Source organism: Monodelphis domestica, chromosome 5 (genome assembly GCF_027887165.1).
Source record: "Monodelphis domestica isolate mMonDom1 chromosome 5, mMonDom1.pri, whole genome shotgun sequence".
Lineage (NCBI taxonomy): Eukaryota > Metazoa > Chordata > Mammalia > Didelphimorphia > Didelphidae > Monodelphis > Monodelphis domestica.
Genome location: NC_077231.1, coordinates 35752600 through 35765435, shown reverse-complemented (window position 1 = coordinate 35765435; position 12836 = coordinate 35752600). Strand labels below are relative to the sequence as shown.

General features: G+C 36.1%; 1 protein-coding gene across 4 annotated transcripts in view; it reads right to left on the bottom strand.

Moving 5' to 3' along the window:
* The window catches only part of LIMA1 (LIM domain and actin binding 1), a 104514-nt gene that overhangs the window by 69593 nt on the left and 22085 nt on the right, over positions 1-12836 (bottom strand). For 3 of the 4 annotated variants that reach the window (XM_056798262.1, XM_056798263.1, XM_056798260.1), the window contains exon 2: positions 1225-1359. In XM_056798262.1, the coding sequence (XP_056654240.1) occupies positions 1225-1334 (110 nt within the window). In that variant the 5' untranslated portion in view covers positions 1335-1359. Of the gene's footprint in view, positions 1-1224; positions 1360-3654; positions 3753-12836 lie in introns of all 4 variants that reach the window. The other variant, XM_056798261.1, reaches the window with a different exon arrangement.

Genomic DNA, 12836 nt, shown 5'->3' with positions numbered 1-12836 from the left:
TGTTAAATCCTCACCATTTTTCCAGGTAGGGTAAAGTCTCTATCTCCTAGTAGTTTACTCAGTTGCACTCATTCTCACTCTAAGAAGTGTTAGTATGAATCATTATACTGTTCTGTGCCCAAACGTTAGCTTGTGCATCAGTTTTTGTCAGGAATTTTCACCTGTAACAAGTCTGCCCAAATCAGAGCAATGCACTTTCTCATTAATATTATTTAGTTATTAATAACAGCCCCAAAGTATAACAGTAGTGATGCTGGTAACTCTGATAAGCATAAGAAAATCATAAGTGTCTAGATATGTTTGTATAAGAAATTTTTATTAAACAATGGGATTCACTATAATACACAATTTTCAATTTCAGTGAACAGTCTTAGAATGTATTGGCCCCATAAAAGAAAGTCCTACTGTCGTCAGCCGCTTCTTTTAAATGATCAGTTTCACAGGCATATAACTGTGTGAAATAATTACTAATAATTCTTTTATTTCTCCTTTCCTGGTTGTGACTACTTCCAAGTCTTCCTGTCTCTTGAATCATCCCTTCCTTTCCTTTCTATAAGTATTACTCTCATTACCTCACCTGTTATTTACAACTACCTTCTACCATCCTCCAGTTTCTGTCTGCTCCAATCCATCCCACACATGACTATGAGTATAATCTTCTTCAGTCTCTACCATTTTACTTTCCTAATCAAAAGTCTAGAGCAACTTCTTATTTCCTAGGATAAAAAAATGTAGACTTGGTCTATATTTATGCCTTTTAGCATCAAGGTTCCTCCTTCATAATCTCTCCAGTCTGATTTCTCAATATTCCTTAATAATGCCTTTCCACTCCAGCCAATCTTCTTTCTGTCTTGAGTATACTATCTGCTAATCCCAATCTCTCTGCACCTTTACTTGTATCTCTTCCTCTACTACTTTCTATACACTTGTAATAAATTTTATACTTGCTGATATTTTGCTTTATAATTGTGCTCAGGTCCTTTCATATGTTAGTTTTAACTTTTGTAACTAAGTGGTTAACTCCTTGCCATATCTTCCAATCCTATTACATGCTTCCTTGTAGATATAAATTAAGGAGCCACTCAGTAAATGGTTGTTAATTCCTAGGTTGGCATCTCTAATCTTAACATTTTACACACTATGTTTCTAGGACCTTACTCTCAAACAAGCAATAGTAGTTTTTTCTAAAAAAGATAGTACTTATAGGTGATTATCAGTACTTACTTAGAGAATATTTCTACAATAGCAGATGACTTGTTCTTATTGACAAGAGAAATTTCTTTTGCAGTGATCCTCAACGACCATTGTCGTCTGCTAAATGGATCTGGTTCCATTTTGTCTCAATATGCTGAAATTCCTCTGGAATAAAGAAAATTAGATGATCAAATACAGAAATGAAACTGTAACAATACCACCAAGCACTGACTTGAAGGCTAATATACTAAAACAAACACCAGATAAGGAGTTAGGAAGCTTAATATAATATATATGTATAGATCTCTGGGACCCCTAAAGCACTATCTATATGTGAGCATGTAGTAGTATTAATAGTCACAGGGCAACTGGGTGGCTATATGGATAGAGAGCCAGGCCTGGAGTCAGGAGGACCTCGGTTTGAATTTGACTTCAGATACTTCTTAGTTGTGTGACCCTGGGCAAGTCATTTAACCTCATTTATCAACCCCTTGCACTTCTGTCTTAAGAGTTGTTTCTAAATGGAAAGTGAGAATTAAAAAAAGAAAAAGTATTAGTAAGTAGTAACCTTGACTCTGCTACTGACTGGCTATTTAATAATGGACTAATCACTTTACCTCTTTCTAGTCTGTATTTTCCTCTAAAACAAGGAGACTGAATCAAATGCTCACTTCTGGCTCAAAAATTCAGTGCTTCTTTGATTCTATGTCTGGCCTCTCCTGAAGACTCTGAATGTGTTATTTCTCCTTATATTCAAAATGTGAGAAGAGTATTTCCATAACGAGCATCTCAAAAAAGTTGTCATCAAGATAGGGAGAGTGGCATAAAAGGTGCTTTTAGGTTCCATTTTATCTGTCTCCTCCCAACTAAAGCCTCCAGTATTTTTTTTTTAATTTTACTAGGTTCTATTTGTGTTAGCATTAACTATGTATATATAGGATCATAGGGATTTTTGTTTTCCCTTCAAGTATTTTAAAAAGTGAAGAAAACAATTTAACATTTAGTTAATAAAAGTTCTATAATGGTTACCATGTTCCAATATTTTCTAGAAATCTTTCTCCAATTCCCCCATGAATTAAATATGCTCATGATAGCTGAAAGCAAATATAAGAACACGGTCCCTTACAGCAATAGGTACATTAGTAATTACTTTAATTTTAAAAATCAGTTTTATTTTTTTTAAATCCTTACCTTCCATCTTGGAGTCAATACTGTATATTGGTTAAGGGCTAGGCAATGGGGGTCAAGTGACTTGCGCAGGGTCACACAGCTGGGAAGTGTCTGAGGCCAGATTTGTACCCAGGACCTCCCATCTCTAGGCCTGGTTCTCAATCCACTGAGCCACCCAGCTGCCCCCTAGTTTGATTTTTGTATTGTTAATCATCAAAATCTTCCAAGTAAACAGGAGTTCCAACTTTTATTATAAGGAGTTAAGATTAGAAAAGAGTCACTGGTTCCCTTGTTTGCAAAGATGTAAAATTAAGTAGTTTAAAATATTCTTGACAATAGGTAGAACACTTCTGGAAGAATTGAATTCTATTATGTTGTCACTTCAAACAGAGATAATTCCTTTTTAAAACTTAAGTACTTTAGGGACAGGTGGGTGGCTCAGGGGATCAAGAGCTAGGTCTAGAGATGGGAGCTCCTGGGTTCAAATCTGGCCTCAGACACTTCCCAGCTGTGTGACCCTGGACAAGTCACTTAACCTCCATTGCCTAGCCCTTACCACTCTTCTGCCTTGGAACCAATACATAGTATTGATCCCAAAACAGGAGGTCAGGGTTAAAAAAAAAAAAACAAAACTTAAGTACCTTAGATGTTATGTTAATAGAGTGAGACCATTTGATTCTATCACACTGTTCTATGTATTCATAGATCTAATTATAATTAGCTCACAATTTTAGAGATGGGAGGATCTTTATTCTTGCCCAACCTCTCATTTTATGGATGAGGAAGCAGAGGCCAAAATGCAGAATGCCTGGGGGCAATTCACAATTCCATTAGCAGTGGATTAGTGTGTGCCAGTTTTTCCAAAGGTCTCCAATTGACTTTCATTTTCCTTTTTTAGCCATCTTTGATCAACTTTACTTTTTTTTTAAACAAGCACCAAATAGTTTTAATGATTTCTCCTTTGTAGTATATAATTTGAGAGCTAGTACCGGCAAGGCCTCTTTTCTTCCCATTTTCTCCCACATGACTTCCTTTGAGAGTCTTGACCTTTTGTTCCCGTTACATCCTGATTTTGTGCTACCCCCTCTCCTCCATTTTGTGGAAGAATTCATCCCATTCATGTTTATGACTGTTAATTGTGTACTTCCCTCCATTATATCTTTCTATACTCTTTTCATACCCTTCATTCCATTTACAAGGAAGGTGGTTAAAAAAAAAGAAGAAATGTGTACAAAGCTTGATTTCAGGAACTAAAACTAAGGATATGAGCAAATAAATGATAATGATCACCTGAATGATTATTGATCCAGAGGCTCCCCAAGGAGATTTTTGAGGCCAGCCCTTCCTTTGTCTTTGTGCTTCTGGCTGTATTTTGATGTAGTTCTGTACTGGATGAAGGCATTTGCTATAGTTATTTTTTAAATTTCTTAATTATTATTTGGTCTGGTGCAATTTTTAGTGTTCTGCTGGAGAAGGTATGAGAGATGTGAGGTGCCTGCCTCCACTGAAGCTATTATCTTTACTGAAATTGACCCCTAAGAATGACCTTAATTCTTTTTTCTTTACTTAAAAATTTTTTTTTCTCAATTACATGTAAATTTTTTTTAACTTTTTTTTTTAATTTGGAGTTCCAAACTGTCTCTCTCTCCTCTCCCCTTAAGAAGGCAAGCAATTTTATATAGATTATATAAGTACAGACATGTAAAATAGTTTCAATATAAGCCATGTTGCAAAAGAAAAGACAGACCAAAAAGAAACAAACAAAAAAAAGAAAATAATGCTTCAACTTGCATTCAGCCTCCTTCAGCTCATTCATCAGAGGTGAAAGGCATTTTTTATCACAAGTCCTTTCAGAATTCTCTTGGATCACTGCGTTGGGAGACTAGTTAAGTCAAGGAATGACCTTAATTCTTAACTAGGATGCCATTTGAAAGAGTCTTGAAATGCTCTGAATAATCTTTTTGCAAATAATATCTGCACCAAAAAATGATTTATCAGTATATTTCCTAAATATGCTTTAACTAGATTTGGACTAAATCAAAATAAGAACGGCCTTAAATAACATTAAGACAGTTTGTTTTTGTTTTTTTAAACTCAAGCTTTCATATTGTGTTATTATGTTTCCAAAACCTGTATGCACAAAGCTCTTGCTAGTTCTTCCATCGAGGTCAATTCTGGGTCAAAGAATTTCTTTGAAGAGTAGTCTACTGTCCTAGTGATTACAAAAGGCGGCACAAGAGGCACCCTGAGAGCAGTTTTTTTTAAAGTGAAACTACTTATTTATTATTATTACTTATGAATCAAGAGGGTTTCAGTATGAAGAAGTAAATCTATTAATTTGCCAAGCAAGCACAATGGAACAAATGCTGGATTTGGAGTTGGAAGGCCAGAGTTCAAATCCCATCCTTTCCACTTTAAATCAATTAATCTTTCTTTGCCTTAGAGACATGCTGGATTAGATGATCTCAGAAGAAGGTTCCTTTTAGTTTGTAATCCTATTCTATGATCCAGTAACCTTATTATGAACACTATACTTATATTATACACACACATATTAGTATATATACACATATATACATAAACATATAATTAAAAACAAAATGAATGCTATTGTACTTATTTATCAATAACAAAGGAAAATTTGAGGTTTGTAATACAAATATAATAATTATCTCTTAAATTTTACTGTTTAGGAAGCTGAAGCTCAGAGGGATTAAATGACTGACTTTCCCAAGTTGTTGGTTAATATGCAATGTCCAAATCAAGCCCTCGGCACTTCTGCTTGCCAATTAAATGCATTTTCCAAAAAAAAGACCGTGTAAGGTAGTCTTCCTACAAAGATTATAATATGAACTTTGCATTATTGCTTCTATTACTGGGGGCAATGGCTTTGTACCAATATTAACAGCTCCCATTTAGTAGCATTCGACACTTTACACTGTGCTTTATTCATGAACCTGTGAAATGGATAGTACAACTCTTATTATTCCCACATTATAAATAAGACTACTGAGGCTTAGATTCCATCCTAAGACACTAAAAGGGAATTAAGCTCAATTCATTTCAATAAGCCAAATGTATAGAAGTTCCTAAAAGGAAAATTTTGATAATGGAAATACAAATTATTTCAACCAGTAATAGGCAAAAAGCACCATGTTTAAAGAAACCGGATTATCTAAATACCTCAAGTTTTAAAAGGGTACATAAAAGAGATGGAATTGGGTAACTGGAAAGAAATAGAAGACTGGTGAGATTCTTTAGCACTAATGACAAATAGTCTAAAATACAGTATGAGTGGAGACTTGCCATACATCCTGAAATTTTAAAAAACAGATTATTTTAGAGGTAGGGCAAGATAACGAAAGCCTACTATCAGCAATCAGCCATATTAATAAAACCTTTTAAGAATGTATTCCCTAAATGGTACACCTTTATACCTGAGGTGAGCAGTACAATTATTAACCTCATTTTACAGATGAAGAAACTGAGGCACTGAGAGGTTAAACTGGCTTTCCCATAGTAACTAAGCTAAGAAGTCTATAACAAATCTATAAGTGCTGAATCCAGGCGACTTTAGGACAGAAATAATAAACTTGTTTTCTAGAAGATCAAGTTAACAAGAAAACTGAAAGCAAGATAAATGAGTCAATAAAAGAACTGATTTAGTTGCTCTCTTTGAGATTAAGTCACTAGGCCCGTACTACTATATACTAGCATACTGAATGAACTTTTACTGTTAAGTCTGTATAATAAATTAGAGTGGTAGGTCCCTTGAAAGCAGAAATAGAAAAGTGTTCCACTTTCTAAAAAGGTTAAGGTTAGTAAGTAGATCTGTCTAATAATTTATCCTAGAATTTTATCAGGAAATGGAACCATTTAGAAAGGAAGTGACCACTAAAAGTCAGGATGGATTAAAGATAGCATGTTAAATTATTTTGCTTCCTTTTTTAAAAAGGATTTCTGGAAGAGATCAAGGGAATGCAGTGGACATACTGAATCTAAATTTCAACAATCACAATAATAGCTTCTAATTTTATAGTACCTTAAGGCTTCTTATATGGATTATCACATATAAAGGTCACAAAAACTGTGGGATACATAATGCAGGTATTAGTATTCATTTGGTCCATTGATTTCACTCCCTCTAGGAATGCAAATTAGTACTTGTTCTACAAATGGTCTCCAGGAGCACAAAGAAATTAAATATCAAGTAGCCAATATGGCTCAGAAGTAGAACTTCAACCTAGGCCTTCCCAATTATACAACCAATTCTATATCTATTAAGGCACACATTAAGTTCTCATCTAACTTTAGGTCATATGCTATAATGTCCAACCCAACTTATATCTCTTTATAAGACATCCAAAAAATAGTCATCTAGTTTTTGCATAATAGCCCACAGTAAAAGAAAATCCATTACCTCCTCAGGCAGACCATTCCACACTATGGATCTTTAATTGTTAAGTTTTTTTATTTAAGTAACATCTGACTACTGTTTCTACTCATGATCTTAGGTTCATACATGACAAGTCTACTCCTTTCATGACACAATTTTTCAAAAATACCTAACCATTTCTTCTTCAAGCTAAATATATCAAATTCCTTCACCAACCACTATTTGACATGAGACAATCAACCAATCAAAATGCATTTTTAAGTGCTTATGATGCTCCAGACCCTTCACCTGGATGGTTCCCTTCCTCCATTTTTTCCCCATTTCTTTCTAAAATGCTGCACCTAGAATGTGGAGTGACATTATGATAATCATAAATATAGACTTAGAACATCAAACGGTAAATAATTACAATATTAAATACTTCTGGGGGGATCTTTATATTTACAGTTTATAATTGATTTTCTTTACATCCTTCCTATAAGGTAGGCAGGGGACCTAAAAGAAAGTTGGGGGGGTATAGATAGGGAGAGGTGACTGATATGGCATTATGACTTTTTCACCTCTATCAGAAGATGGGTAGTATATGTCATTAGTTCTCCGAAATCATTGTTAATAATTATATATAAGACTTTTCAAAGTTGTTTTGTCTTTTCTACATTATGGTAATTATATGAATTTTCCTCCTTGTTTCGTTCACTTCATTATGCATCAGTTCATAAAAGTCTTCTCAGGTTTCTCTGATATTATCTTCCCCTTCAATATTTCTTAGGACATAATAGTATTCCATTAGATTTATATACCATAACTTCTTCAAGTATTCTTTCAACTGATGGGGACTCCCTCAGATTCTAATTTCTTGCTTTGCTTAGGACTAGTCCCCTACCTTAATCTACCTCCTTTCTTCTTTTTCTCTTTCCTTCTTAATTCCTAATTGAGTGAAATGTATTTCTGTATTCAATTCTGAATGTATTTTCTTCTCTCCTTTGACCAGTTCTGATAAAACTGAGGCTCCTTCCTCCAGGTTAGTACAAACCTGAACATCTTGCTTATGAGATAATTTCCCCTAATCTTTCTTCCTTTTCTTCTAATCCCCAGATTCTTCTTTCCCCCTCTCTTTCTATTCTGCTTTCAAGATCAAAGGATAACACAACCATAATGAGGCCTTTTATTTAATTGAGTCCTTTTCTAATCCAAGATGATGGCAATCAGGAGATACCTATATCATTTCGTTGTATTAGAATATAGGCAATTTATCCTTGTTAATTCCATCATTGCTTGTTCAAATTCAACTTTTCTGTTTCTTTTGACACCTGTATTTGTATGTCAAAGTTTCTGTGTATCTCTACTCTTTTTTTTTTTAATCAGGAATGCTTAGAAGTTCTCAATTTTATTAAAAATCCATTTCCCTCTAATTATATTCCAGTTTTTTTTTTAAACCCTTACCTTCCATCTTGGAGTCAATACTGTGTATTGGCTCCAAGGCAGAAGAGTGGTAAGGGCTAGGCAATGGAGGTCAAGTGACTTGCCCAGGGTCACACAGCTAGGAAGTGGCTGAGGCCAGATTTGAACCTAGGACCTCCTGTCTCTAGGCCTGGTTCTCAATCCACTGAGCTACCCAGCTGCCCCCTATATTCCAGTTTTGCTGAGTTTGGGCTGAAAAAAATAATTTTTTGGCTTTGCCTTCTAAACTATTATACTCCCAAGTTCTATACTCCTTCACTGTGGTGAATGGAACAAGCATTTATATAGGGCTGATTCTATGCCAAGCATGTGCTAAGGGTTTTTACAAATATTATCTCATTTGATCTTCATAGAAACCATTTGGACCTCACAACCCTGATATTATTATTATCTCTATTGTGCAAGTGAGGAAATTGAAATTAACAGCAATTAAGTGATTTGCTAACCAATAAGTATCTGAGGCTGAATTTGAACTCAAATCTTCCTGACTCCATGCCCAGCACTTGTGAATCTTAAAAATTACTCAGACTGTACCTTAGAAGATTTGGTTTAGCTAGTCCCTTATTGTATACAAAAAGGTGTTAAGTACCTAAAAAGATCAAGTAACTTACAAAAGGCAAGCTTAACAAAGAGGTGTGAAGTACTCAGAAGATTTAATCTAACCAGAGAAGGTGAAAACCAAAGAAAGTGAAAACTAAGAATGGGCAGTCCTGGAAAAAAGTATTTACTGTGATTGGCAGATGTGAAAATTTAGGGGAGGTGACATAAGAGAAAATTTCTTTAAAAGGAAGGGGTAAAAAGTCAGGAGACAACTGAATTCAGTTTGAGTTCAATTGAGTTCAGTTCAGAATCAAGTTAGATTCTGAACTAAGTTCAGGAGATTCAATGGAGGTCTGGAACCCAGCTTGAGAATACAGTCTTGGGGTGAGTAATAAGACCAACTGCCTTTCACTTAGGCTCAGGAAGGCCACTTTGGTCAAGGCCCTTATCTCTCCCCTCTCTCTCTCTCTTTTCTCTCTCTTCTCTCTCTTCTCTCTCTCTCTCTCCTCTCCTTCTCTCCCTCTCCTCCCTCTCTCTCCCTGTCCTCCCTCTCCCCCTCTCCCTCTCAATTAAAATCTCCATAAATCCCCAGCTGACTTGGGTATTTTTCATATTTGAGAACTTCCCATGGCGACCACTTATTTTAGATTTTAATTCAAAACACTAAAATTATCCTTACAGTTTTTGTGTTTACACACTGTACCTTCTAGCTACCTCAATTATATTAAAGAATGCTCCAAATCAATAATAATAGGAGAAATTAAAGTCAAAACAATTCTAAGATTTTACCTTACACCAAAGCAACTTGGCAAAGATGACAAGATTGGAAAGTTAGTAATGGAGGGGGTTCATGAAAAATGGGCACTCATTGTATGGTGGTCCAGTCATTCTAGAAAACAATTTAGAATTATTGAAAGAAAGTAATTAAAATGTCTGAAACCCAGAGATTCCATTGCAGGGAATATGTCCCAAGGAGGTTTATAACAAAACAAAGACCCTATAGACACCAAAATAGTTACAGCAACACTTCTTTTTCAGCAGCAGAAAACTCAAGTAGATGCTTGATGGGGAATGGTAAAACTACTTGTGTACATAAATATATTAAAATATTTACTGTGTAGTGAAAAATTGAAAAATAAGATGAATAGTAGAGAAGTATGAGAAAACAAATGAAATGATGTAAAATGAAGTAAGAACAGGGAAAAATTATAAACTCAATGACTACATCAATGTAGAAGGAAAAAATTACAACAACACAACTGAAACATAATGAGATTATAATGATCAAGCTTGAAGTCAAAGAGGAGCCATGAATGAGAAGGCAAAGGATGGACCCTGATAGACAGCCAAGAGCCTTAGAAGCAGCATTGTTTCTTCATCATATCATCAGGCTGGCTTCTAGTACAGTCATCCACAACCATCATTAAGGGAAGAAATTATGATGAGGAAGAGGCTCACCTCCCTCCATGACCACTAGTAATGGCTATTGACCAACTGCCACCACTAGTGAAAAATAGAAATCAGATCCCTGAGAAAGGCAGTCCTGCTTCTAACCTGGCCTTCACAGCTACCATGTGAGGAGGCAACTCCCATGAAAAAAGTATTAAGTCATCCTCTTCATATACTACCAATTGTTAAACAGAGCAGGCCTCACTGTGGCTGCAAGGCTCGCTAAGAGAAAATGGGAAGCAGCTTGTGCCAGGGCAAGAGAGACCTCCACTACCATCCTGACCAACATCTCAGCCCATCATCCTAAATCCAAAAGCCTTAGGAATAGAAATGATTCTGGCACAATGTCCTCAGTCATCTTCCTGCCATCTGGACACTGCTCTGAAGACCCAGAAAAGTTCACAGTCCTTGGCACTATCAAATGGTTCAACATCAGACACTAATAGCATCTTATTAGCAGAGGAAAAAAAGATTAAATATAGTGTCGAATGGATTCATCAAGATGGAGAAAGGAGAACATTATCAGTGTAGAGGTGACAGCCTGGAAAAGTACTGAGAATTCAATGGAATAGAGGATGTAGGGAAGATGAACAGAATCTGATGTTCAGAGGGAGAAATAGAATACCAGATTGTGATTGGAAACAGGAATTTCTCAATTCATGAACATAGAAGTGGATCATTTGTGAGAGATGGTAAGATCCATAGTATGACCATCTCTGTGTGCAACTGAGGAAAGGTAGAGGAACAGATCATATGAAATGACTAAGTTAAAAAACCAGGAGGTTAGAGTCACGGGACTATTCATATGCATTTTAAAGCCCTCTAGTATAAGGGGCAGGAGTTGGGGAGGAAAGAATGTGAGCCAGGAACTGGATTAGTTGAGGAAAGATGAAGGTCTGCGGATAACTCAAAGGCAGACAAGTTACTTAGTGATGAAGCTAGGAGAACCTAGTAGAGGCAATGTGAGAGCAAAGGAGTATTCCAACTCCCGGACCTTATCAGTGAGTTTTGGGGTGTGAAAATGTAACCAGTGCTGGAAGGGGTGGCCAGGGAAGCTATCATCAGGAAGGAGTCAGATTTCTGTTAGTACAAGAAGATGGTGGAGGGGAGGGGATGAAGAAAGAAAAAGATTTAAGATGAAAACAAGTTTATTACCTATGGTACAAGCATTCCAAAGGGCACAAATGTGATAGGACTTCCTTTTCCTAACTCAGCTTCTCTGACTTCCTTGATACAACTTTACCCAGTCCTGCCCTCCCCTACCCACCAGAAAACCTGATTGGCCCCACGTTTCCCTAATGATGCTTCTAGGTCTGTGGGACAAAAGGTCCCAACAAGGTAGAATTGGGGTCTCTCAGACTTGGTGTTAACAGTACATGAATCATCATATTCCAAAGATCTGCTCATCATATGTTTCCCTGAAGGGGAGAGAAGGTCATGTCTACAAAAGCTGAAAATATGTACCATGACATTCTTGCTATGCTAGGGCAAAGGAAACCTCCTCCTTTGTTAAATGTTCAGTGACTTTACAAGACCTTTCATTTCATTTCACAGTTAGGCCTGAAGAGTGCTGACCTCAGAGTTTCTGCCTACAACAACAATTTTAACATCCCTTTGTTTTGTATTTTAAAACCTTCACCTTCTGTCTTAGAATCAATACTATCAGTTCCAAAGCAGAAGAACAGTAAGGACTAGGCAATGGGGGTTACGTGCCTTGCGCAGGGTCACATAGCTAGGAAATATCTGGGGCCACATTAGGACCCAGAATCTACAGTCTCTAGGCCTAGATCACTATCCACTGAGCCACCTAGCTGCTCCTTTAACAATTTTGTGTAATAAGAAATGACTCTCTTGGAGATAATATAAAACCAAAAAGAGGTCAATAAAATTCTGTTTTTGTTAAATGGCCCACATCAGGTTATCTAAGCTATGGATGACTATGGAAAACAGCTATGCCCATGAAACAATAGTGGGCCTGGGATAATGAGCTGGAAAATTTAGTCTGATTGACATTAACTATTTGACACAAAGATTTATCTAGTGCTTCCAAAATTACAGCTGCATAATATCAATGCACAGAGAAGTCACAAATGAGTCATAAAACCACATTCACTTTATTATTGTTCCCATTTTGATTCATTTCAAGCCACTGCATGAAAATATCTAAAACGTATCAAGAAGCATCCAAAAAGAAACTGTGTTTCAATCTTAAAAAAAAAAAGGCATTTTATCTACTATAGCAGAGACTATCAAGAAGTGGAATTACCTGGAATATAGAGAACTAGCTTTGTTTCAGGGAGACCTGGATTCAAACTCCTGCTACAAGATCCTAGGCAAATCACTTGGTATCTCCAAGCAATTGTCTAAGACTCTAAATAGCAGAGAAAGCACTGATCTATATTGGCAGAAAATTTTTTTCCTAGGGAACTAACTACCTGTGTTGATAAAATCACAGATCTGGGAAAAACAAAAAACTACTCTAGTAAAAAGGGACAATTATGAATGAAAAGGCTTCACAAATTACAATTACATGGAAGTCAAGAAATGGCCTCTGAATCTGATCCTGCCACAAACTAGTTTAACTTGGCACAACCTTCCTACAAGTACTTAACATAATGTGAATCCT